Source organism: Harpia harpyja, chromosome 4 (assembly GCF_026419915.1).
Source record: "Harpia harpyja isolate bHarHar1 chromosome 4, bHarHar1 primary haplotype, whole genome shotgun sequence".
NCBI lineage: Eukaryota > Metazoa > Chordata > Aves > Accipitriformes > Accipitridae > Harpia > Harpia harpyja.
This window is the reverse complement of record NC_068943.1, coordinates 63,995,781-64,022,947: the sequence shown is the minus strand read 5'-3', so window position 1 is coordinate 64,022,947 and position 27,167 is coordinate 63,995,781. Positions and strand designations below refer to the sequence as shown.

Sequence of the window (27,167 nt, the reverse complement as noted above, 5' to 3'; positions counted from 1 at the left end):
ATAGGTAATTTTATGTTGTTGTGAGTTCATATTTGACATAATTTCAAATTGTCCTCCAGTGCAGACATGCATTTAGTGTAAGTGGTATAGTCTGTGTAAAACAGTGGAGCTGAAACCTGAAATACTCTAATCTGTCAGCAAATAGTGGTAACTGAGGAAAGTGAATGCTGATCGCTTATACAAATGAGCAAGTTTTTACCTCATATGGACTGAGCCTGAAAGGCAAGTGTGATTTTCTGAAGAGAACTTCCATTTTAGATGTACAAACTTTGGATGGGCCAAGCTAGCGGAGAAGGCCTGAGTTAAATGCTATGCTGTTTTGCTCTTAGCCTTTCACTTGGCAAAGCTTTGTCTTTAGCCCCTATTGAATGGGCTTGTGTGTGAGGGTGCACTGGGAATGCCATCTAATGGCATGTGTTCTGTAGTGTTAATGCAGAAATACTCGTGATAGACAGGTGGTACTGGACATGTCTGATGATGAGGAGGGGTTTGGTATTCCGCTTCCCGAGCACGTTAATGGATTCCCTAGTTCATCCCTTTGTGCTTTACACATTTGGGTCTCTCCTATGAAATATTAAGATGTTTTCTAGACAGAAATCCCAGGGCTACTAATGTCATCCTTGCCATATTGAAAAATGTCCATTCAATCCTAGATCCCCACACAAACCTATGCAAGACTTTTTGTGTAATGAAATACCTAGTGAACTCATTGCAATAGAACTGCATTCAGTAGTAACCAAATCAATGGGAGTGTACGAGTAGCACAATTCTGATTTCCAAACGTAAAAATTACATAATGAATCCTGACGTTGACTTAAGGTAAAGGGACTGCCATAGTTCTTGGAATACCTAAAATAAGGTCAAATGAAGGTGTTAGATCATTTTCCCTGCCAAAGGCTGATTTTGACTGTCAGAAGACAGTACTGTACAACCATTGCATTTTTTTTCTTTCAACAGTACTCACCTCTGAGGCTTTCCTTGCTACGGGAAATGTATGTGAGTCTAAGTGATACGAAGCTGTATTTTATTTCAGTCCCAAAGTATAGGGGTTTCTGAAGTACTGAAACAGTATAGAAGCGCTAAAACAGCATAGGTGTTTCTGAAGAAGTTTCACAGATCTCATCCCTATCTTTGCTCCATCTGCAGTTCTCTTGTAATGGTATTGAACTATTCCAGTAGCCTTAATAAGTTCAGATATGAGTATGAGGAAAGAATGCTGATCTTCATGATGAATTAAGTGCCTAAAACATAAATAACAGTGTGGTTAGTGAAGCTTTGCCTATATTAATATACTTGTTCACTTTACCTGTGCTTAATTCAGAAGGGCATTCTGCATATCTGTTCAGTAAAGGCATTTGCATCTTTTCAATTACTTTGCTTGAATGTAAAGTGTTGGTGTAAAATGTTGCCCATCTTTTGAATAATCAAAAGGTAAATTATCATTTAAAGTATAAATTAAAAGACCATTAAGGCTTGGGAGTGCAGTACTTCAAAGCTAGGAGAGTCAGAATTGAGGTTCGCCATGCAATTAATTCACTCTCCCCTTGCTCTCCACTTTTCTGTATATGCATTATAACACTAATCTTAATTACACGTATTTATGTGTGTGCACACAGTCATACACACGTTTACATCTGGCTCCTAGCCAGTAGTTCCCATTGCTTCCAACTCGCCTTTACACCCACTTTGCTCTGTATCCCTCCGCATTCATGTCGGGTAACCTCCTTCTCCCCATGTAGGCTCAGCAAGGGGCAGCGGGAGGTCCTCTTAGAGGCTGAGGCAGATGAGCTGAGCTGAGCCGCTGTGTGACACTGCACGGGTCCCGACAGCAAGGAGCATGGTCACAGGTGGCCCCAGCTGCAGCCCCCGAGCTTCCAATGGGTGGTGCGTGCTGCCCAGGGGGTCTGCAAGGAACAGAGCTGCCAGACTGGAGCGAGACTCTGGTACTCCTGTGCCAAAGGAAACGCTCAGAGGGCATGACCTGGTCAAATTTATATGGCTCTTCATAGGAATAAGAGTCACAAATGACACTCCTGCATAAAATTTCAAGTCCCTGATCCACAGCGTGGAGGCAAGAGTTTCTTAATTGAAAGCAATGTAAAAATATTTTAACCGGGTATCATGGTTTAAGACCAAATGACAGTGGGAAGCCTAAATGGATTTTTAATCACAGGTATATGCAATGCAATACAAAAAGTCAGTTAAAGTTCATGGACTCATGCTAGCAGCTATGCTAACTAGGCCTACCAGGGCAAGGAGAAACTAGTTTTCCTCAACCTCATTCTCAGAAAGGGCTGAACCGTTTTTGCCACAACTTTTTTTTTTTTTCTTCGATATTTCTCTTTATTTGTTTTCCAGTCTAGAGTATGTGCTCTAGTCATTCTCCTACCTGTGGTTAGTGTTATTCAAAGAAGACACACTCTAACTGAAACTTTGAGTTCCCTGCAGCTAATCCAGTACCACCTTGCTTGTCTGAGAATCCTGAAAATACTTAAAATAAACATGTTTTGAAGGTGGACAAGGCTGCCTTTCTAAAACAAATGAGAACAAGAAAAAATCTTAGCTAAGAAGAGTCTGGTTTTTCATCAGAACTTTGCATATGGCCAACTACACTGAAATGTGTTGATAATTTAAGTAAATATTTTTCTACTGAAGAACATTCGCCAGGTACATTTTTGGCTGAATATCAGCAATTTTGCAGCAGGGGATGAGCGTACAAGGCACGCATGAAGATGAAAATGGTCCACTCTTCCCTGTGTGTAGAAGGAAGGTTGAAGCGTCATGTCTGGAGTACAAGTTCTTATTTTTTTCAAATCTTAGCAGTAACTCGCGCAAGCCTAAAATAACCAGGGCTCAGACTATCCATGTTTTGTAATATTCTCAGCAGCTAATAAATAATCTGTGTGTGCTTTTTCACACAACCTTGATGAACAATTCTGAAAAATAAAGCTGTGTAATAAATTACATCAGTCCCAATGAAAATGCAACAGTTATGCAGCTCTGAAAGCCGTGGATTCCCAGATAGCTGAACCACGATGGGAAGCCAAACATTCACGGGATGTCCTGGAGCCCACAACTTTTTCAGTCAAACTTTCTAAATCCTCCTGAAGAAGATGGCTGCGACACAAGTTGACCAAGCATGTTGTCCGATCGGCATGGACAGCTGTGGCTTTAAACAATGACAGCCATTGTTAGGTCAATTTTAAAGTAGGTCCTTAAAGTTAATGTGATTATGCAAATGTTGCCCTAACTACCGTGGCTGTCTTATATCCTTCACAAATGACTGCATTGTCACTTTTCATTATGTGCATACAGTCCTGGTGGTTTGGTGGTATCATTGTATCTCTCGGAAATGGACCATGTAAAGGCCATTCACTGTTGGCACTGCATTGTGCTTTTCCCCAAGCAGACCAACCTTGACCCACAAATGAGGGTGGTGGGGATTTTCAGGCCGAAACCTGCGTGTGTTATTCACATGATTACTCCCATTGACTTGGCTGGAAACTCTTGCGTCAGTCATGGAAGAATTAGGTTAAAACACGGTTGTGAAATTAAGTCCAGTCCACTCTAAACTGCAGCATATCTGGACAAACCTCTGACAACCTACCTTCTAGAGATAAATGGCTTTGTGTGAAATCACTTGCCACATAAATTCAAAAATTAATCTATTATCCACTGGGGAAAAGAAAATGCCTCGGACAGCTTCAGTGCATGTTTTTCTCTGTGGTGTCTTTATTAATTATTATTAATTTGATTTTAATCATTAAATACCCTTTTAAAGAAATCTGTGATCACAAATGAGGAAGCTGAGAGATCTCAGGATCCATGTGTTCTGGAAGGTGGCAGATTTCAGACGACTCATCAGTTGGGGGACATGACTGATTTCAGACTCTTGGTTGCATTGCTTTCAATGAAAACCAGTGACTTGCAGTTTCAGTTCTCATCACAGAAGACATTCTCACAGCAACCTCTTGTTTGGATCGTTTTCTCTTTTTCTGAGTGTGGAGTTTGATGTTTATCTGAATTCTTTCCTTTACGATTTTTGTTCTGGTGGCCAAGTCTCCATGACCCAAGCACACGTTATACAGCCTGTGATAGATTCAGACTGCTGATTGGGATTTGGGCCGCCTCAGTAAAACATCCTTACTTTATTTTTAATAAAGTGTATAGAGAGAGAGGTACATGGATGTATTTGCATGCACTCACTTAACCTAAGTAAATGTAAAGGAAAATCATCACCTGCCAGGGAAGTCAATGCTTCTCCTTTGCTGACTTGCAGCAGCTCTCTAATCGAACACAAACTTCCTCAGGAGATTCAAGGGCTTGGAAACTGCCAGGGCAACAACACATTGTGTTGCTCGATTGCGTTATTCTACATGCAAGTTCTCATAACATCCTCATCACTGTAACACCTGAACATTGTTCCAGAACTAGGGGGACCTTTGCCAGCCTGTGTGCACAGCCAATAGAAATCTGGTAAGTCCAAACCTACCCGTGCAGCTGTTGGGCTCTCCTTCTTCCACAAAGCCTGGTTCTACTGGGAAGTTTGGATTAGGGTATGAAAACCCGCTTTGGCATAGCAAGGCTGAAGCTGTAGCACCCTCAGCATCAGCTTCAGGAGAGTGCAGGAGCATGTTTGGGACTTTGAGCCTTCTGGACAACTTCCTGTGCTCTAGACAAAAGCTGATTTCTGTTATTGGAAATCCTTTGAAAAAAGTCAGTTATGGGTGTTAAAGAGGAAGGAAGAGCTTGTACCACTCTGACAGTTAGGAAGGCAAACCAAGGTATCATTTAAAATTTCACATTTAATCCATTCAGGCTGTCACATAAAAACCTAGTTGCTCCATTGATCAATTGCCAGAGAGGATGGTAACAGGTATTTTTTGGATGTCAGACAGACAGCATAGCAAACCTCAGAAGTGACAACTTAACAATGGGGGGCAAAAAAAATCCAGCAGCTTATTTTAATCATCATGTAAGCGAGTTTGCTGCTTTGTGATGCCTGTGGCAAAATCACGGGGCAGGTGTGTGTCAGGCTGACTCCTCTCTTGTGGCAGTGGGGCTTTTTTTGAGATCCGAACAGTAGCTATGCCAATGGGATGCAATGAAAGTCTGTGCTAGGAAGCGATGGTTTTTAGAGCGGTGATGAGGGGGTGACTATCACATCGGTTCTGTAGCTTATCACCGTACAAACTGCATTTGTATTTGTTATGGGTTTTCTGTTAGAGGATGTGGCCACAAATCAGAGGTTGATGAGGAAAGGATTACTCTAACCTCTTTGATTAGAGAAAGTTAAGGGTGTGCCCGAGTCGGTGCTAACTCAGGAGGTCTCCCCATGAGTTGCTGCTCCTGGGGTGCTACCGTGGGACCTCCACGGGGCAGCAGGAGAACTCGTCCCCATCCTGTGCAGGTGGGCAGCTGCTGAGAGGGTGTTGAAGCTGACTGTAATGTGGCAGGGCAGGCAGGCAGCCTGTCCTGCCTGTTCCTGGTGGGTCCCCCAGCCTGGAGTAAGTTGCTCCAAGTTAAAGGCTTTTGTGCACAGATGGGGCTTGACTGGAGAAAGGTACTCAAGAGATGACCAAATCTCGCTTTTCAGTGAAGGTGATCCTGAACCTGGGCGTAACAGGAGCACCGTCATGAGCGCGTGGAGGCCTCTCCTGAGTGGGGGGTGGCAGGGACCCATCAGTCATGGGCAGGAAAATGATCCATGTTCTCCACCCTCACAAAGCACGGGCTTGAGCCCACTGAGGTCATGGAGAGCAGCGACTTTTTCCAATCAATTTTCAGAGAGGTTTGGGCCAGACCCCATCAGGGGTGTGTGCCTTGGTGAAAGAGAGCTGAGCCCACCAGAAGCAACTACGGGGACAGAGGGGATGCCAGGAGGCTGAGCAGAGCTGAAAAGAAAAGCAAACTATCATCTCTTTTCTTTATTATTTCACTGAAAGATATTTTAGGCCTTTGCAGCAAACCATGGCCATTTCTCTATTTAATTCTTAGGTGCAGCAAGGCTTGGCTGGACAGGTAGGAGCTATAAACCCGTGCAGATTTCCATTTCCTTGCCAGCAGCACAGCCTAGCAGCACCTTTATCTGCACAGGAAGGCTGAGCCGGCGCCTCTGAGGTCTCCGCCTTGAGCTTGTAGGAACACAGATACCAAAAACCTATCACTTATATAGTCATGGCCTCCCTTCACCTTCAGATAACTCCTATGCTGATGTTTGCTGATGAGAGAGTTAATGAAACATTAGAGGCAGCGGGGAGAGATAGGCGCTGGCAGGAAAGCACACCTGCAGGCACCCTTTCAAGACTCTCTTGGGGCTGACTTTATCGGGAGGGCCACGGCAGGCTTGCAGCTGGGCCAGCAGGAACCGGGAGATGCAGAGGTGGTCTCTATGGTTAGTGTAGAAACCTGTCTGGGGAGAGCTTCCTGAAACTTTCTTCTTTGCCATTTGCGAGGGCTTCTCTGACAGATGTGTGCGCAGAGCGCATCTTGGAGCTGTAGCAATAAGTAGTTATTTAATAAAGTAGTAAAAGTTGTTTCCCCATGAAATGAAATTTCCTTGGGTGTTTGTTGAGCTAGTCTGTAAATGTGGACCCGTGCAGTCTGAGAAGAGGAGGCTCATTTAAAAAAAAATAAAAAAAATCAGCAATTGTTCTGATACTCAAGTGGATTGGAAAAATGCCTTGTAGAAATGTCACGTATCAAGAGGGATTGTAAAAAAACCAACAATCTGATCACAAATAATTTATGGAAAAATACCAGCAGAGGGAATACATTTTACAGCCTTTAACAATGAGATCTATAACCACTGCCAGCTTGCAACCACAGCTGAAGGCAGAATTTGGACCTCCACGGTCTATCTTCATTATCTTACCTGCATCAGTCACTAAGGGCAAAAAAAGTCACAGACAAGTTTATGCTGGTACTAGGGTCTTCAGTGAAAACTGCTGAGACACTGAAGTCAAGTTCAAAGGAACAAGTGCATTTGGTCAGGAAACATGACTTCTGCTTGAATTAAGACATTAGCCTGGTGACTGGAAGATTTGGGCAGTGTCTTTTGGCCACCCAAGCAAATCACCACCATTGCTTCTAAGCAACATCTGGGCTACGGACTGACTCCAACTGTGCTAGGGGACAAGGCAAGCAAGATGCAGACCAGTTCCTCAAAACCCATTCTTTCCTGAAATATTTTTAACATGCTCTTTTCCATTTTTGGTTGTTTTGGTTTTTTTTTTTAAATATTTTAAACAGATCTCTAGGAACCAGTTTTTTTTCCTGTCCTTTGCCATCACCCCTGTGTCAAATCAGGGCTGAGGTAGAAATACAATTACATGTGGCAGGAGTAAGAGGAGATGATGATTATGATGCTCCAATCACAACCCTACAGAAACATCGTTTGCTTATGTGCCTGACAGCGTGGGCTTGAAGGAGGGCTGGTAGCCATTGACTTAGCTGGCCTGGATGAGGATCAAGATAGCAAACACTGAGAAAAAAACCCCTTTTCTTCTGGCTTTTTTGAAGGATCACTGTGCTACAGAATGTTCAATGCTGTGCTCTGTGCTTTACCCTCAGCAGACTTGTTATTTTGGCTCCTACCTACAAAGTCTGGCTCTTTCATTCAAGCTGTAATATTTTTTTTCCAAGCCAGTCCAAGCTCTGGCACTTTTTCAGTTTAGGCTGATAACTGTCACATAGGTCAGATCTGTGGGATTTGAACCCCCTGGGACTCTCTGCATAGAGTATGCTTTACTGGGGAGAGTTGGATAATTACAGGGTCTAGCCGGGAAACACCTCACGCTCTGGTGTTTTCCTTTATTTTTGTCCTGGCTCCTTTGCCTCTTCATTTTTAATTAGCAGCACATGCTGAAATGATAATTTAAATTCTTTTCAGAAATCAAAAGAATTCCCACTGACAACATTATTAAGTTATAATTACAGTGAAGAAAAAGGTTAATAGGAATTTGAGCCAAATATCTACTCTCCATTAAATGAGAACTTGATTGAACCTGTTTTCCCTTCATTTTGGTAGGTTACTCTAGGTTTAAATGGGTCTGGATGGCTATACACCTGTGCAAAGGGCTACTGCAAGGCCAAATAGCTATCACCAAGACCATTTACATGGACCTGTCTCAGGATAGGTCTTGCCTGACCGATGCTTAAGATGGAATTTAACAGACAGGTAGGACTTCTCTTGGACATCTGAAGGAAAGATGTGTATTTCAGACAGTAAGCAGAGCATGGTCGTGGGGATATTTGTGTGAGAAAGACATGTAGGAGGTGGCACTTTGTTGCAAAGGAAACTTGGTGAGTATTGGTGGGGGAAAAATAATCAGGTTCCTGGGCTACAGCATTCAAACGAAGCCTCTTCCTTTGCTCATTCCAAGTGCCACATGCATACAGAAACATACGCAAATCACCCTTAATCTACTGAGTGTTTTGCATTTTCAGTGAAACAAGAAAGGGGAAAAAGAAACATTTTCCTCTGTATTAGCTCTAAGTGTGCCCATCAACAAAATTATTGCAATGGTTTTGCAGGTTAAAATGGGTTTTAAAGCAACTGAAGGTGTAGGGGAAAAAAACCCCGGTCCTTATGCTGGGCAGTTGCACAGTAAGCCTCCACGTTTCCCAGCGGGTGCTAGATAATTATCTGTTTAAACTCAGCCACGCTTGGTGCAGTTACAGCTGGAGCCCTACAAGGCAAGAGCTTTGCCTCAAAGACCTGTTGTAAGCTTGGTGTTTCTTTTTCCCTTTTTTTTCTTTTAAGCTGTAATGCATTGCTTAAGCTGTTGCATGCCTCAAAGGCAGACCTTTCCCTCTTCCCAAGTTGCACACCATCGAGTCCCGTAGTCCTCCCTCGCATCTTGCACAAGCGTTTTTACAGCATGAGCCCGCAGCCTTTGCACAGGCAAGCGCTCCCACAGACTTCCCCTTCTCTGTAATCCATACCCAGTGCTGGGCTCCTGCCTGTGGTAACTGCTGCGAAACTACTTTGGGGCTGGCTCTCCCCTGGCCCCCCAGCATTTGGTGAGATCCTGAACCGCATGTGGGGGCAGATGGGAAACACAGGCAAAACTTGGAGGGGGCTGCTGCAGGCACCAGTCCCTTGCGCTGAAAGCCAATAGCACGCAAGAAGGGACCTTGCAAAGGGTGGAAAGGGACTTTTTGCTCCTCCTTTACTGTGCACAGCATGGCATGGAGGGCCAGTGCGTGGCTTGGGCTGGGAGGACTAAGGCAGGCTGGTGGGGAAGGAATAAAATGGACTGGAAGGTGCTTGTGGGAGCTCTCAGCCCACATAGGGTGGCTACACAAGCTTGGAAACCAGAATTATTTCCTTCATGGAGCTGAAGTCTTCTTTCAAGAATATCAGTCTGACTTTGAAGCACTTGCAGCAACTTAAATTTCAGCAAAAAATTTATTTTCAAACTACTAAATAAAATGCAATTTTTTTTCCTGCTAGGTTGCAGCTTTTTTCTCGTTTTTTTTGTTTTGTTGGCAATTGCTTTTACTCTCTAGCATTCCTGGGGCTGGATGTCCTCAGTGCTTATGCCTCATGAGGCTCTGCAGGTCTACCCAATTATTTGCTGCGCAGCGTAATGCACCAGGTTTCAAAGTATATTCTCACCTCTGGTTTCTTAAGACAAGCGTGAAAAAAATCTGTTCTACAGTATAGGAACTCCAGAATATTTTGCTTTTATTCAGTTGGTTCCTGATCTGATGGTCTTAGATGAAGAAATAAATTATCCAGGATTTTGGGAGAACAGCAGTTTTGCACAAAAGGTGCAGTAAGCCTCCCATCAGCTGAAGCTGACCTGGACATTGGTGTCACTAGAGATGTGCCTTGAGTCCACAACATGCTCAGTACTTATTGGTTTGTGCTGTGCTCCTTCCATTTCCTTAACAATCAATGAGAACTGAGGCTACCTATGGCATGTAAAACTCTATTCCTTACTTACCTAAGTGTGCTGGAAAAAAACTTCTTGGCTTGAATGTTGTCTGTAACAACACCGCCAAACACGAAGACAAACAAGATTAGGAGACCATGTGGGTTTAAGTAAAAAAGACCACACTTTATTTATCTACAAGGCAGTACATTGTCGTATAAAAAATTAAGTGCAGATAAAGCTGCACCAAATGCTATTAAGGCAGCAAAAAGTCAGAGGCTGTTATAAAAAAACAAACAATAAAAAATAAAATAAAATCAGTGTTTTGCCATATCGATAAAGATGTGGTATGGCAGTACGAAGAACCATGTATTTCTAAGAACCTGATTCAGTACACAAGACCCAAGTTAGGGAACAATTAGCTAGACATGGAACAAAACAGACAACATGAACAAGACAGTGTTCTCCCAAACATATGAAGGTGCAATGCATGCTGTTACAAACCAATGAGAAACAAAACAACACATCCAGACAAAAAAAAAAAAAATCTCCCAGGAACAGTGTTCAAAAATATTGCTTTTAAAAAAAAGGGGAAAAAATATAAATGATGTAAAAAAAATTAAAATAAAAAGGTCTGAAACGCTAGTGCATAGTCAATTAGCTAACATCAACATTTGTCTTCTTTCCATAAAAAGCTCTACTGCTCCTTTTACACTAGCAGCACGTCTACACGCTAAGGTCTGTAGCAGCAAAACACAGTATTCATTTGGCATTTACAAAATTAAATTACTGAATAAAAATATAATTTTTCTCATAAATCTATGTTTCATACAGTAATATTTTTTAAAGCAAGCTAATTACCCCCCCCAAACAGAAACACACAATGTATAATGGTCTAGAACCATAACAGAAAAGAGTATTTCAAGAGGCATGGATGTTTGAGCATTCACAATCTTGATCAGTTTTCCCCCTTTGCACAGACTAGCGTTTGTAGTAATGCTTTTCATTTCGGTATTTTACACCAATGCATTTTGTTCAGTGATTTAAAATATATCTGTTTGAGTACCTGCTCTTTTATTATAAAAAAAATAAAAAAGGAAACAAACAAAACCCCACCCCTGGCTAGCACATCACTGAAATAAAAATACTGGTGTATTAGGTCTGCTTGATCTCAAAAAGTAAAAAAAAATTATCTTTATTATAAGTCTGCACTTAAGATCATTAATTACTGATTCAAACTTAATACCTAATAATTTAGGCAAGTATCATTTATTAAAAAAAAAAAAATCCTCTTAAGTTGGGTGAAATCCAACAAGAATATATATGCTGAGTGAATAAATGCACTTTGTGCTGCTCCCAACTGTTGTACCACAACAAAGATAGGCTCTTCTCCCATTCATGAAAAGTTTTCATGCAGAGGAACAGGAATTTCCCAGTGGAGGTGAAGTGTTCTCAAAACCATAATGCTTCTCTGTCCGTCGATCCTTTCACATCACCAGAGTCCGGGTGGGGAAGGTGGCCATGTACTTGCGTGCCTGATCTGTCAGGGCCATCTGATCCTCGATCTTCCCACAGGATGCTGACTCCCAGGCATTGTTCAGATGCTAAATTAGAAGCAGGCAGAGAGATTTGGGGTGAACGTCATGTACCAGCCAAAGCCGGGCCCGCTTGCGATTAAGTGTTGCATGACCATGGAGTAGGATGTTGTCCCATCTCCAGAGAAACTGAAATCTCAACACGCAAAAAATTATCACCCCCACTTCTCAGTTAGCGACCAGGGGGGTGGGCAGACCAGATGACCCGCAGAGAGGGGCACACCACAAGAGCCAGGATCCAAACCTCCCCACTTCTCTCTCAAACAGTGTCATCTCTACAAGGCCATATCTATGGCCTTGCCTTTAATCCTTCCTTTCCATGAAAAGTTGTTGTGGTTTAAGCCCAGTCAGCAAGTAGGCACAACGCAGCTGCTTGCTCACTCCTGTCCCCCCTCAGTGGGATGAGGAGGAGAATCGGAAAAAAAAAAAGTAAAACTCGTGGGTTGAGATAAGAACGATATAATAACTAAAGTAAAATAAGATATAATACTAACAACAACAACAATAATAAAATATAATATTATTATTATTAATAGTAATGAAAAGGAATATTAAAAAAAAAAAAGACAAGTGATGCACAATGCAGTCGCTCACCACCTGCTGACGGATGCCCGAGCAGCGATCCGCCCCTCCCAGCCAACTCCCCCAGTTTATATACTGAGCATGACGTTCTATGGTATGCAATATCCCTTTGGCTAGTTTGGGTCAGCTGTCCTTGCCATGCTCCCTCCCAGCTTCTTGTGCACCAGCTTGCTGGCAGAGCATGGGAAACTGAAAAATCCTTAACTTAGGATAAGCACTACTTGGCAACAACTAAAACATCAGTGTGTTATCAACATTATTCTCACACTAAATCCAAAACACACTGTACCAGCCACTAGGAAGAAAATTAACTCTATCCCAGCTGAAACCAGGACAAAGGTCTAAAAAGAGAATTTACTTGCAGGTGGACTTTACAGTCAACAGGGCACAGACAGGCTAAAGCCCGCAGTTACAATGTTCAGTGCTATGACCACCCACAAACTCCTGCCCAGCCTCCATTCTAGAAATAACAGCTGCTCTGCCCCTGTGTTCCCTAAACGAACCTGACAGTCTTGACAGCCTGGCCACAGCTAACAAAAAGTCCCGCGCTCAAAGCTGCTTTCACCTGTGCGCAGCGATTAGCACGTGCCCCTTAGCAGAGCTCCTCTGGCAAAGGAGAAGTGGGGGGGGGCGTGTCTCAGCAGAAACAGCATTTTAATTATCGTGTAAGCCATTTCACTTCTTGTGGTATTTATGGAGGTTACAGACACCATTTAGTATAATGTTAAAGTGAGATAAACATATCTGCAGAGGGCTGTGCACACTGTATTTATTTACTCACTACACATGTGAGATGTTTCTCATTGCCTTGAGCTATAAACAGTAATGAAATTTCAAAGCTCCTGGAATTTACCAGTATACACACACATTTATACACACTTACTTTTTTTTCTGTTGAACTCTTTCAGACTTGTGCCTGCTTTTCCACATTGAGATATTCCCTAAGCCCTGAATAAAACCTCTATTATTATATAGAGCTAGTTGAATGAATACTCTGCATTCCAAAAATGCACATGACTGTGCTTAATGGAAAGCTGCCTGCCAGCGAGGGAATCCCAGTCCTGTTGAATATTGAGAAGGTCTATGCCCAAGATCCACCAACAAAGACAAGTCAGGAGAAACCCTTCTCTATTTTCCTCTGCTTCCAACAAGGATCATCTTTACAGTTCAAGACCTACGTTGCTCAACAAGATGACCAAAGCCTTCCCAACATCTAGGACACTGGGTGAAGCATAATTAGTGGACTGCAAAACATCTGCTAAGAGCAGAACTGTCCCGGTGTGCCCATGGCTCTTTATGCTGCTCCTTCTAGTTGCTAACTGTGCAAGAGGATCCTTAAATTACTCTTTGGCCTAAATGTTTAGAGAATGCTTTTCTGACTGTAAACAGTGTTATATCTGACATGTGGATAGTAAAAGGCTGGCAACGTATGACATAGAGATAATTTCTCACAACATGCCCTAATCAGGGTACTGGTACAAACACAGGGACCGAGGTTCCCTGCCTCAGAGGGTTTACAGTCTAAAAGGGACAAAACCAATGAATAAGTAAGCAGCGTGGCCAAGATGAGGGCAAGCATGTTAGTCCTCTATAAACTTCTGCTGGGCTTCCCTAGACGCGGTTTTCTCTTCTCTGTAGACAAGTTCCAAATGTTGTCTCTGCTCCTGATGCCTTTTTGTAGGCAAAACTCCTGCCGAGCTTCAGTGGGAGTTCCCCGTGCAGATAAGAACCAGGTCAGGCCTCAAATCATTAAGTTCCTGCAGCTTTTTGTGGGAAAGTCACCTCTGCGAAGTGAACAAACATGCCATACACCTCTTTTCTAGAGGGTCAACCAGGGCTGGCTGTATACCTGGTGCTGTGGCTTAGCCTACGGCACACGCCACAACCAAAAGCAGGTGTGACATACTTTCTGCATGCCACAGACATGCATGTGACACACCACAGCTTCTTTTATGTTTTGGTTAAACAGCTTCCAAGGTAACTTTTTCAAAGGCACCTACATCAGCTGGGAGCCTACAGTCTCCTATTGATTCTCAGTGGGACTCAGGCACCTGTGACTGTTTTACCCTATTGTTTTAGAAGTATTTGCATCAGGGACCAAATTAATGCCTGGTACGATGCCATCGGTTTTACTTAGAAGTCAGATTTGGTCTGTACATCTCAACAGCAGTTGGTAGTTCCGGAATATCCATCATTTCAAAGGACAAATACATGTACTCAACCTGTATTTCCCTGTAATCCCCCAAAGCTTCAATGTGCTGGTCTAGAAATGAGAGATCAGCAGTCCCTTAAATAACTGAAAACATGTAAGGAAAAGTCCATCTGTCACAGTATGTCAATTTTAAAAAAATAGAAGTAAATTCAGGCAAGGAGTGTCCTGATTTCATAAATTAGCCTTAATTGTTAGTATCTCACTGAGCTCTTTGTATTAACAGCCATGTGCTTAGAAAAGAAAAAAAATAATAAATCTGTATCCTGATATCTCCAACATCTCAGCAGGCTGCTACATGTCACTCATTCCACTGAAAGCCTGGTCTTCGTTTAACCTGATGTCAGCGCAGCAGAAGCCGCTCAGGCAGGCAGTAACCCCCTGCCCTCCCTCCGGGCTCGGCTGCCCCAGCACTCCAGGGCAGCACTGGGCAGCAGACACAGCAAGCAACAGGAGGATCAGCTAGACCCTGTGACTTGAGCCTGCTTGAAAGAACTTACTCAAGTTTTGCCGTAGAGACAGCGTGGGAGAATCTCCCCCAAAAGTTTTGACCCTTGTATTATTTCCCCAGAAATACATTACCCTTTTTTTTTTCTCTTATGACAAATTTATAAGGAGACTAACTTTGCAGTCTCACTGACAGTGGTGAGAACTTTGTTCTAGTAAGGAAAGCAGAATTTGACCCGAAGTGGTGTATTTTCTGAAGTAGTATATTTACTAAGACAGCTTTCAATTCTATCCTGGGGAACTCGGATAACATTTACAGTGGGTACTTTTAATAAACATTTTCTGTCTGAAGCCTCGGCTCTCAGCAGCCAACACAAACCAAAGCACAATGCCTTTGCCTGGCCAGCTCTGCAGCACAGCGCCACAGGCACGTGTGAAAGTCATCCCGACGCGAGAAGTTTTACTTCCCTCCCTGGCAGGGAGCACTGGGTCCCACGATCCCGGCGGAGCGCCTTGCCGGGTCTGGGCACACACAGCTACGGGATCCCTTAGTAAAAAGGGAAAAGCACAACACCTCCTTCCACGGCAGCATTGCAGCAAGTATTGACAGGGCTCCATTAGGGGACAGTGGCAGCGCCCCGCAGAAAGCAGCGCTGAGAAAACGTAGCAAAAGAGAAGAGACCTGGTCAGAAAGCTAGAAGCAGGCAGGGAAACAGCACAGAAACCCAAGTCAGACCACTCCTTTTGCAGAATGCTCACTGCATCTCCCCTATCACATTTAAAGGTCCAACTCTGCAAATCAATGGATGGAAACACAAAAGCTTTCTAACTGGAAGCCAAAAGGCCTGACCCAAAACCCACTGAAACTGATGTGCATGTTTTCATTGATTCAGTGGATTCATCCGACTTAAATTCAGCCATCTAAGAGTGAGGTGTTCATTTTGGCACCTAAATCCCTAGCCAGTGGGGAAAGAAAGGGATTTCCGCAGTACAATTCGTTCCTTTTTTTTTTTTTTTAATTGCCTCAAAGAGTGAGTGAATACTCTTAGTTTTGCTGTCAATTAAAAGAATTGAAGCCTTTTCAGCCAGTACTTCCAGCTGTATTTTTCTCTTCCATGCACAGCAGTTTTCTCTCTTTAAGTTAAAACAGGGAGTGGAGGGGAGAAGGTACACTACTATGAGTTCCCCTAGGATAAAATTACAGACCAATGGTACAATTCCAGCTATGTCATTCTCCCTGGCTCATTTTTTTTTAATCTCAGTAATCCTACCAGCATATCCTTCTCCTGGCAGCAAAACTACCTCACTTATCCTGTAACGTGCCTTCAACTGCCCTCAGGCAGATGCAAACTGTAAACAAACTGTCAAAGCTGTAACTAGGATATCCAGTTAAAGCACTTCTTTAAAAAAAAAAGCACTTGGACCATCTAGAGAAAACAGACCAGAGTAAGGAAAGAAAAGGCTGTGGAAAGGTGCTTTTCTAACAGAACTAGTCCTCCTGCACTCGGAGCCTAGACTGGCTTTTCGTGTGCTGCCTGCATAGCTTAAAAAAGCTCCTGCGTTATGACACCTTGCATGTTAGGAGTGGATGCCAAAACCAAACGCTGCTGCAGTCCTGCAGTACAGAGCTCCCAAACCGATGGAAGTGTAGTAAAAATCTTTGGGCAAAGAACTGTGCTAGAAGACAGATTTTAGATCTCTACTATGCTGGCAGGTATCTTCAGCAACTCCAGCAAAGTTATTGGCGTTATGTACATTCCCATTAATTTAGTCAAGTTGTGCTGACGTTTAAAGCCATAAAAAGCCAAAATGTTTAAAATATTTAGAAGGTTCAGACTATTAGAAGGTATCTTATCATGTTTCTCTACTGCAAAAAGCTGGATTTCTTGCCAGTTTTCCCTTGGATTACACAGTATGGATAATTTACAGAACATGCCGCTGAAAAGAAGGCTTGCAACAGAAATGCTGTACTCCTTGTGAAACAGTAAAGCAATCAATGCCCTAAACAAAGCAATTTCCTAGCAGAATATGATGCATATCATGTAAAATAGTATGGCTTTCTAGTCTGTAAGGATGCAGAACCAAGAGAAGCCCTTTTACTTCTCAAGACCAGACAGTAAAGACTAATAATTAAAAACTCAAATGACCACAAATGAATACTACTGCATTTGGTAAGGCAGAGCGCTATTTCTCCTCATGTTGCTAGATCTCCTCTGGAGCATGGGACAGCCACCTCCTAAACTCTGGGGCTTCCCAGTTACCCAGAAATACAGCTTGCTAAATGTGAGAGAGTAAGATGGTCCAACTTTTCAGCTTTTAATATAAGCCTGATACCAGAGCTAGAACGAGCTATTTGGTGGTGCTTTTAAGAGCTTAACCCTGAAGCCCTTACTCAGACAAAACTCCTGTTTGAGATGTATGAGCTTTCCAAGTAAGATGAATGGAAGAGATAGGGTACCAGGCTAAGCACCTGCAACTCACATTAGGATATTCAGTCCCTTTCTAGTTTTGTCCGTAAGTAATATTTTTATTCACAGATCAGAACACATTGCTGCAAGTGGCTGATCGTTAAGCTGTCACTTTTAAGATGGCATGTTAAGCTGTAACTCCTGATCTGTTTGCAACCCAAATTCTGCTGCCCTGGGAGGAAAACATGCAATGACTGACCTGTAACTTCCAACCTCCTTTTGCTCCCCCAGCCAAGCTGTGCCAAGCACAGCTCCTGTACACATCGGCCACTGGCGAGGGAAGGGACAACACAAGTGAGGGAAACCCACAGGGCTACGTTCCCTTGCTGTGCAAATCTTACACCTCCCGGGACTTGAGAACAGCATGCTTCCTCCCCTCCCTTGATTAAACAGGATATGAGATTTTGGGATCTTCTTGCCCCAAAAAAGCCATGAAGGAAAACCAGAGAAAGTCTGCTGCTGCAGGGGAGCATGCTGCCTCGCCTCGCCTCGCCTCTACATTTTGTCTGACAACTAGCTGCAAATGAAATTCCACATTTCACTTTTCAAACAGAGAAAATGAAGGTTAATGACAGCTCACACTCTTGAAAAGGTTAACCAAGTAACTGTTTTAAAATCCTTTAAACTTACTCTTTAAAGAAAATGGTTACATAAACTATTGAAAGTCAGGAAATTCAAGCTGAAACGTGTCAGTCTGTGGTTAAAAAATGGAAAGTGACAGGAGCCAGGGGTTGAAGAACATTCTCTTTAGCTTGCAGGGCTTCTACCTTGTGTTGTTTCCTTTGTTACTGGGGGAAGAAGATATCAAAGCAGCGCTATTTTCTTAAAAGGTTCCATTTCATGGTGTCTTTTGATAGCCTGCAGGGTTAGGTAGATGGTCTATGATTTAGCCTACTTTTCTATCTGTTAAAATGTCTATGTTAGGATAGTTTGCATTATGTACTGCTACTTGTTTGATTGGCTACAGAAAATAATATGAAATAAAACATAACTTTTACACAGGAACGTCCAGGAGCAGAGTTTTTACGTAACCTCTTATGAGGTACTATTCAAGCAAATGCTCAGTATGGATCATCAGCTTGCCTCAATAAGGGCTTCGTATGTTATCCCAAAATCTTAACCCTTGGCAAAGTTCCTAGTGAGGCCAAAATCTCCCTACAGTGAAACTAGATATTTTCTGAGTGACAAAAATATAGGATGCAAAAATATAGGTTGTAACTAACTCCACCAATATAAAGAAGTATTTGGGGTCCATGCAATGGAGTGTAAGAGTAATTCCACCCCAAGGCAACACATGGGTTTGGTGAGACATCTCCTATTCCTGCCAGGAAGAGAATACCCAATGCACAACCATGAGATTTGCCATGCAGGATAAAAAACATGGCTGAACCTTCATACCTTACCACAAAGATCCTACGCACAGCTGCCTTTACATCCAACGTTTTACAGAGACTTAGCCAGGGGATCAAATGAAGATGAAGCCCAAACTCTTCTCGGGTCTAAGGGGACTCTTTCTCCCATTGCTCTAGTCCAACAGCGGTACCAGCACATTCCCAGTGGAGTTATATGCAGCCACCTGACCTCACATGCCAAATGATGCAATGTGCTGTTCCTCTTAAGTGATGGTGAATGATATCATGCTATCTGATATGGTCATCAACTATTATTTACTAAGTTGCATATGATCAGTCGTGTGTCCAAAATGCAGTAAAAAATATCCTTAGAGATTGCTTTGAACATTTGTTACTCTTGCCATCTTTAGAACTTAACAGCAAAGCAATAAGCAGCCAGGCACTTTGGTAAGCCTATTGCTAGCCAAGTATCTTTTTCTTTACATAAATGCAGTGCAAAGTATTAAAGCAATGAAAAATACTGTGGGCTGGCAAGCATGCTACCTCCCTCTTACATAAGTTCAAATTTAAAAGAAAATGGAATTTTAAGAACCAAGCATGTTAAAAGCATATTGGAAAAAAAAAGTTTAATGCTCTCTTTCTTTCTCTCTTCCCTCTCCGTGCACACATCCCAAGGTGCAGAGAGTGCTATAATTCTTACTTGGACTGAAGTCAATGAGAATTTGCCTAAGTAGGAACAGTTGGTTCAGGGCCAAAGTATTAACAGCAGCAATGTAAACATACGCAGACACAATTAAATTTCACCCAGATGCGTTCCCTGGTGTTTCATGTCTACCTGCATCCAATCAGTGGATTTAGTCCAGTGTTCCTGTGTGCATCCTGTGTGTACATGTACATGGGCAATATACCAAATTACAAACTAGAAAGCATAAGAACATGCTAAAAACCTGGTCATGTACAAAATGCCACCAGTCAAAATCAAGTGCAAATGCTAATGTTTTCAATTGCTTTGCACCCTTTAGACACGCTGTGTCCTTGTCACAGATGTCTGGCTCCACCAGGACGGAGGGGGAGAAGCATTAGGGCAGAGCAGCAGCAGTTTTTGGTGTGAAACAGAGCCAGACCACGTGTCCTTCCTGAGCTGTACGAGGCCACATTCCCCTCTGACATGAAGCCAAGCAGCCTTACCAGGGATGAGACAGATTCTTCCTTTTAACCATAACACTAAGTCCAAATCAGAGAGTGCAGCGATCGGCAGACAAGACCGCATTGTTGTAAGAAGTCTGTATTTCATTCTGAAAAAGCTATCTGTGCCACCATCACAGAAACCCCTAGCCACATTCTTCATTTAGGATTACATTTCAGCTGAAACACTCGATGTTTCTTCATTGGCAGACGGAATAATTTTACCTTCATACTGCTTCACCAAGAAGCTGCATACTAAATATTCATTTGGGGGCTTTTTACAACTGCTTTTTCTTTCAGTTCAGCATGTTTTAAACACTGAGATGAGTTGGGAAGTAATTTTTAACTCAGTTCCTATGTAAGAGAAAGTCCTCTTTATCCAAACAATGAGAATACCTGACTTTTAACATGCAAAATTAAAGGCTTTTCCTGACCAAGGACTAAAGGACGGGATCCAGAATGGACCACAAATTGACTCATGTAAACTTTCCGAACAAAATCAGCATGAGTGAGGAGAGAAGGTTAAACAAGCCCTTTCATTTACAGCAGCTTGTAAAGAAATTATTTTTAGATAGCAGGAAACATAACACTGTTACGCCGAAGATCAAAAGATCCTATTTTACAGGCACCTCAGATGCTTTGCTTTTATTACAGGCAGAGCGCAGGCAAATGCCACAACATACTCTGTTCAGCTACCTGAAAATTTTGCCCTAAACCTACGGAGGAGCCTGGAGTTTGGCCAGGGGACATGGCCAGGCGACAGCGCGCTGGCGAGGCAGCAGGACCAGCAGCCTCCTCCCACGGACCAGCCGGGGAGCTCCAGCGACCCCCTGCAAAGCTGGAGCCTGGGCTCCTTTGCCGTGAGATGGTCTGAATTCAGTCCCTAAATAACTGCCCTAACCCAGGGGCAGTAGATCTTCAAGCCCTCCTCTTCGCTATCTACCACGGTGCAGCTAAGAAACACGGTTCATGAGAAAAGAGCAAATAAGCAATAGGGAGTGTGAGTCTTTGGTCGCTATGGACACCCCCATGCAGAGGGGAGACACAGTCCCTGCTCTCCAAAGCTGCTTTTCATCAAATGATTCTGCAGTGCACAACACAAACCTACTCCACGGCAAACTGTGCCAAACGGGGACATGTGTGAAATTGTAATATCTCACTTTATAATGCCCAGCTAGAGATGCTTAACCAAAACCACGTTTTGTTCATTCCTTCCTACTGTAAATATCCCCTTATGTAAACTCTGGAAAGAGGGAGGAAATAAAGGATTAGCCATGTGGACTATCTGTCTGAAAGTCAGGAACCATGGAATTATAATTTCCTTTCTGACAGTGACTCACACTGGGGAATGAGACACTTTCTCTCAATTCGCCTGTGTGGAGAAAAGGTATAAATTCACTTATTCATCTACCTCAAAAATATGGGTTGTGGTGGAAGTATAATTAATCACTATCTCCACTGCGTTTCATTCTCTGAATGACTTGCTGTGGGCCCAGTCTAAAGTCCACAAGAGCTGACAAAGAGGCTGCTAATGACTTTGGTGGGCTTCGGATCAGGCCCTATGTAACAGCTATATTTTAAAGTCTAGCAAATGTGTATGTTTGTTACACTCGGAAAAAGCATAAATATGTAAAACCCAGCCTCACATCTGGCTTACATTACAACAATAGCACATTTAATTCATTTCAGAGATCCCAAGATGTACAGCTGGCCGTAAGGGTTATGAGGCCCCTTCAGACCACCAGTTACAACCACATTTCTGGTGCAACCTCAGCCCATGCTCAGGGAAAGGCCATTCCGGTGTTTGGCTGAATGGGCAATACTGGCTGCATCTGCGCCAGACAGCCGGGCAGTGCCAGTCTCTCCTCTCGCCCCAAGGCCAGTGACAAGTTCTGGCCACCACCACACAACTCAACTCTCCTGCTCTCTGAAACAGCAGAGCCGCCTACAAGAAGTCTATAGGAAAAAGCCTCTGGCCCACTAATTCTCAATCCTACCAATTTAACACTGGAGCCAGATGAGCTACAATGCCCCCCACACAGGGCTTTGCCCTTTTTAGCTTCCTGGCACTGCTGTAGCTTCCGCGTCCTCATGCTCCATGGGTATAGTGAGATCCTCAACCATGTTCATCTGAACTTTTCATTCTTCCATACTCAAAACTTAAAATTAGTCTGTGAGAAAGCAATATATGAATGTATTTTTATATACAAAGGGTATTTTTATCAAGGAATAGTTAGTTACCTGCAGAGGACTAGCTAGTGGCCTGTTCCTAGGTACTGCAAATGTTTTGTGAAAACTACCATCCTCTTCAGACACGGGCATCTTTAAAACGGAGCTGGTAAGAAGATTCTGAACAGGAAAAGAAAAAAAAACCAACACGTTTTCAGTAACTCAAGAGAACAATCTGAATTTGAACGTATTAAAAGCAAACTCAGCCTGACTGCAGGGGGTGCAACACTGGGCACGGTCACAGATGGAGTGCTCAGCCTGGGAGCAGACCTCAGCCTGGGGTCCCTGGGACTGGGCTTTGCAGGAGCATTGTCACGTGCAAAGATTTTTCATCCAGTGAAGCTCCCAAGTGCAAGAATAACAGTAACATTGAATAGTCCCAGTGAAGCAAAGGGAACCATGCTCATGCAAGGTCTCCTTTGCACAAACCAAAACAGACTCTTTCTTTCTTTTACTAGTTTTAACTCTGTGACCTAGTCATTTCTATACACAGGTGCAGGCATCCTTCAAGTGCAGGCTCATTACAAAGACTGTGGGCTGCACAATGACTGCAGCTTCTGCTACTTTCTATAGGCATTACAGTGATCTAATTAAGCACGGGATTTTGCTTCTTATGCTTAATACAGAAAAACTATATGGAAATAATGAATAATGCCTACTTGTGAGGAAGGTCAGCCAAAATATTTTCTCTCTTGCATTTAAGAACTGAACAGGGATGTAAAACAGAAAAATCATTTGGTGGTGTGAAAAATTCCACTTACTGGCACATCTTCCATAGCAGACGCATGTGTAAAGAGCTGAGTGTTCAGGTTTTCTCCTTCCCAGTGATTCGAGCAAAAAAAATTTCCAGCTTTATCTGTTGGAGACTCCACCTGAAAGCAGGAGAGGCACCATGATAAAAACCAGTACCTAACTGACCAGAAGGAGATTTATCTGTCAGTTGCCTAATAAATTGAATAAATAATCTTCACAGCCATGCATAATGCATGTTTACAGTACTGTCTTTTACAGCACCCTTGCTCTTTGCAGAAGAAAGAAGTTCAAGGTTCTCAAAAAAATCCCCACTTAATAAAACTTTGAATACTTGCACTCAGCACTCTGTCAGTATTCAGGAGTTTAATCCCCTAGAAAGGATCGAGAATATATGTATTTTTAGAACTTTAGTGACAAAGTAATACAATGCAATGTCCTCAAATGTTCAGGTTTCTAAGTCACTCCATGGAGCTTGGTCCCCGTGGGGTTCTTCTATAGTTTCCACCCATATTAGAAAGATTCAATCCAAATTCCTAATTTTTTTTTTCTTTTTAAGTTTCAAACGAAAACTGCATTAGAACGGCCCAAGCAAACCCCTGCTGAAAACAGCAGAAAGACTTCTATGGAAATCAATGGGAGATGAATTAGGCATGCCTAGTATACTATATAGAACCGACACTAAGATCTTGGGGCTCACATGAAAGAAAAACAGACACAGCTATTTAACAGAAAAGGTATTGGTATAAGTTTCTCAGCGAAGAGTGTTGAATTAAATTGCCTCAGGTAAGTTTGAGATTTACCTCTTGTTTGATTTTCTTCAGCAAAGGGGGTCCGCTTTCATGTAGCCCAGCTACTATTGCAGATTCCTCCGACTCCTGCTTGATAACATCCTGCAGATCTTCTACAAGATGAGTCGGAGTTTGAGGCTGAAAGGAAGAAACGTTATATCCAAGTCCCAGAACATCCCTCTGCACCAATATCAAAGCAACTTTTATCATTGTTTCCTTCTTACCAGCATCTTCAAAGGACCATATTTGATTTCCTGAGCTGCAAGTGCGCTTTTGAATGGAGTGGGTGTTCTTGGAGAGCTCTCTAATATCGACCTCTTGATTGCTGGAGTTCTGAAACTTTAAAAAGAGGGAGAAAAACTTTAAACGAACATGCTTGGAAATCTTACCTCTTTACAGAAATACACGCATACAGGCAGCGGATGCTGTAAGACTCGGACAAATATTTTCCTGCAATCCTACAATCCATTTTGCTTTTCTGGCAGAACACCTATTTCTGTGATAAGGTGGAATGGCTTTACTTAAAAAACTGGTGAGTCTATGTGTGTGATTGTTTTGTATTAATAAACTTACCTCCACGGTTATAAAGTGGAAGTTTTACTCCAAACTAAGAAAAATCTGAATGTGTTAGCAAACAACTCTGCAGGAAACAGAGTGACCCAGCACTTTGGTTGCATGCAAACCTAAAGAAATGAACCCTCATGAATCTGACAAGACAATGGGATAACAGACTTACACGTGATTTTCCTTCTGAGCTTTGAAAGTCTGGTCCCTGTGGAACGGCGTGGTAACAGCCATCTTATGGCCACACGCCGGCGTGGAAGTTAGCGCAGGGTTGTCCAGGTTCAGGTTTTCGTGATTGGATGAGGTGTTTAAGAACTGCAGGCAGGGAAAGGAAAAATCAACAGGAACATCCAGATTACAATGTTGACTTCTTAAGTTGATGTTATTGAACAAATTAAAAAGAAATTATTCCCTTCTGATTGACATAAGTGATTCTCTTGACCCTATGATGCAGGTAGGTGTATATAGGGTACCTGACTATGTGGCAAAACAATACTCAACAGTTTGGCTGGAGCACTGAGGAAGCCAAAATGAGCATTTCTAGAGAGGGAAGTTATAAAGAAAATGACACTCCGTTCCAATGAGAAACACTCTCCACCACTTTAAGAGCCACACCTTAAAAGCCTGATTTGGATTTTCTGCAAATAAATTTTAACTAATATTAAGAGCAGTGTGCCCAAGTAAGAACTGGGTGAAAATTAATAAGGGGTGTTTCAGGAATAAACCCGCAGGAAATGGAGCTAAATTCCACCAAGATTTATATAGGGAATCTAGGTGCTTTCAAGGCAGTACATAAAGTGTTTATGACAGGAAAATAAATTTCCTATCATCTGTCTCAAAACAAAGTGCTCTGTTTTCACGGCATAAAATGAAAACTGCCACCTGTGATGGGTGCGTGGAGTGTTTTGGAATGGAAACAGCTGACCGAAAAGGAGGCAGCAGTATTAGTCTGGAGAAAATTGCTTTTGCGTGAGTTCTACCTAGTAACCTAAAATACCGTCTCCATTTCTAGTGTCTACAAATCTGTGAGTGTAATGGTATCCTTTATTCTGACAACGATTCATCGTATTACCTTCTAGACTCAACTTGCATCAGATTAAAATATACTTTATAAAAATATGGCATGTAAGAAAATACGGATTTCACTGGATAAATGATACATGATTAAAATACCTAATAGGTAATGGGAGGTACAGTGGGAGATCATTACATGCAATCTTTTACTATCCTTCACAAAATAGTGTTTCTCTGACTTCAAGAACTAAAGCCAAACCAAGGCAAAACCAACACACAGACAAACAAAAAAAACCAAAACACTTTTAAATAGTGCTACAGCTGTGAAACAAAGCAACCATCAACAGGAATTTGGAAGTGCACGCCAGGCCATTTTAACAGGCCATTTTCCTCCTCATTCCTATTCCGCTCCACCCCACATGGCCTGGGGTTGAGGATGGCGAGCCGTGATTTGAATTTTCTGGTTGTCAGTTTGTCTCACAACCTGAATGCTATTTAAATGCAGTTTGGGGTTTTCTAGGTCAATGAATCATACTGTAAGTGGACAGAGATGGAAAGTATTACTAATGATCAGAAATGTTAAACTCTAGTAGTTGAAGGAGTTAACAGCAAGAGCAAAGCAAGCAATCGTACTCCCCTACAAAAATGGTCCAAATCAAAAAAAAAACCCGAAGCCCCACAGATGAATTTAAAATAAGAGAATCAACAGTTAGCTTGCTGATGATCTAAACTCAGTGGTGAAGACTAAGAGGAGTGAGAAGATTCAAACACGGAGTGAAATCAACAAGCGCAACGGTAATTAGTCATTTGTTCCAAAGGATTAGTTTCTAAATTGTTAAGGCTGGGGTGACTTTTGAGAATTAGTAACATCTGTGCAGAAGTCTTGATCTACCTGCGAGGGAGAGAAGGGCAGGCTTTTGACAGGGGAGCGCTTAGGAGGAGTTGAGCTGCTGACGTCAGCTAGGACCAAGGTGCTACCGTGGCCACTGGCTAAGGGGCTGGAGTGCCCTCTCCTTTTGCGAAGAAGGACCCACGGAGCTGCGCTGCCCTGTGAGGCAGACAAGGACTTTGGTGAGCCAGGAGAGCCCTGACTCGACATGATTTTGCTCAAGTTTGTGATGGGCTGTCCTTGAGGTCTACAAGCACTGGCCCCTCTTTGCTGAAGCTGTGTGACTGAGGGAGCTTTGCTAGCCGAAGTGTCTGTGTCTTCAAAGAATTCAAAACTGCTGAGATCACCCCATGATGAAGGATCCTGAAACAACGTGGGAGGCACGGAGCTATAAGACAGTATATAGTGCCACCTCATGAAAATACAGCGCTAGGATATGCCCGTAACCAACAACAACAAAGTCTTTCCCAGTTCAATTCGGCTTGACCCTGTTTATTTGAGTAGTAACACTGTGAACGCTTATTTGTGTTTTCAATATATGCCTTGATCACATCAAACTGTCTAACATCCTAGTGGCATTGCTGGCACCTGAGTCCCTAAAGAAACAATGAGTCAAATGATGTCCTTACTACCTACTTGCCCAGGGTTTTCTGCTTAGTATGAAGACAGTGCTTTTTACTACCAAAAAATGCCCGCCTTGGGCTCTAAACCAAGACTGGTCTCCTCCTAGCCTGCACGCCTGCTCTGGACGTGCTGAATGGGACGTGATGCTGCATGAAGCAGACACCTCTGCTGCTGAAGGAAGGTGCCACCAACAAGTGTATTTTAACGTGCCACTTCTGTTACATGTAGTATCCCAGAGACCAGAATGAGAAAAGGCTCGTGTCAATGTCAGTCAGCTACTTGGCATTTAAAATGCCTGTTTCCAGTTCTTCACATATGCCAGGGCAAGCTCCTTAAACTTTGAGAAGCAGCTGTTAAAACCACAACAAAAACTTTTAGAAAATGATGCAGATACATAAGCAGCCACACATAAACCTACGGCATGTGTCACTTCAAATATAAGTAAGTATCATTTCATTGTTTAAAATCTGTCACAGTGTCTCTGATTTTATTTTAAGGAGACTTAATATTGAGAGATCATTTCAAGCTCCTGTTGTGCAGTTTGCTAATAACCACACTCCCTTACCACGATGTAGCAGGAAAGGGAG

The 27,167-nt window shown here is 42.7% G+C and overlaps 1 protein-coding gene across 3 annotated transcripts in view; it reads right to left on the bottom strand.

Annotated features, from left to right (window-relative positions):
* Nucleotides 1-10,051: 10,051 nt before the first annotated feature.
* MYB (MYB proto-oncogene, transcription factor) overlaps nucleotides 10,052-27,167 on the bottom strand; it is a 29,340-nt gene continuing 12,224 nt past the window's right edge. For 2 of the 3 annotated variants that reach the window (XM_052784428.1, XM_052784427.1), the window contains 6 exons: nucleotides 24,226-24,368; nucleotides 23,714-23,828; nucleotides 23,502-23,627; nucleotides 22,710-22,820; nucleotides 21,961-22,068; nucleotides 10,052-11,485 (listed from right to left, as the gene is read on the bottom strand). In XM_052784428.1, coding sequence (XP_052640388.1) covers nucleotides 11,369-11,485; nucleotides 21,961-22,068; nucleotides 22,710-22,820; nucleotides 23,502-23,627; nucleotides 23,714-23,828; nucleotides 24,226-24,368 — 720 coding nt within the window. In that variant the 3' untranslated portion in view covers nucleotides 10,052-11,368. Of the gene's footprint in view, nucleotides 11,486-21,960; nucleotides 22,069-22,709; nucleotides 22,821-23,501; nucleotides 23,628-23,713; nucleotides 23,829-24,225; nucleotides 24,369-25,959; nucleotides 26,320-27,167 lie in introns of all 3 variants that reach the window. The other variant, XM_052784429.1, reaches the window with a different exon arrangement.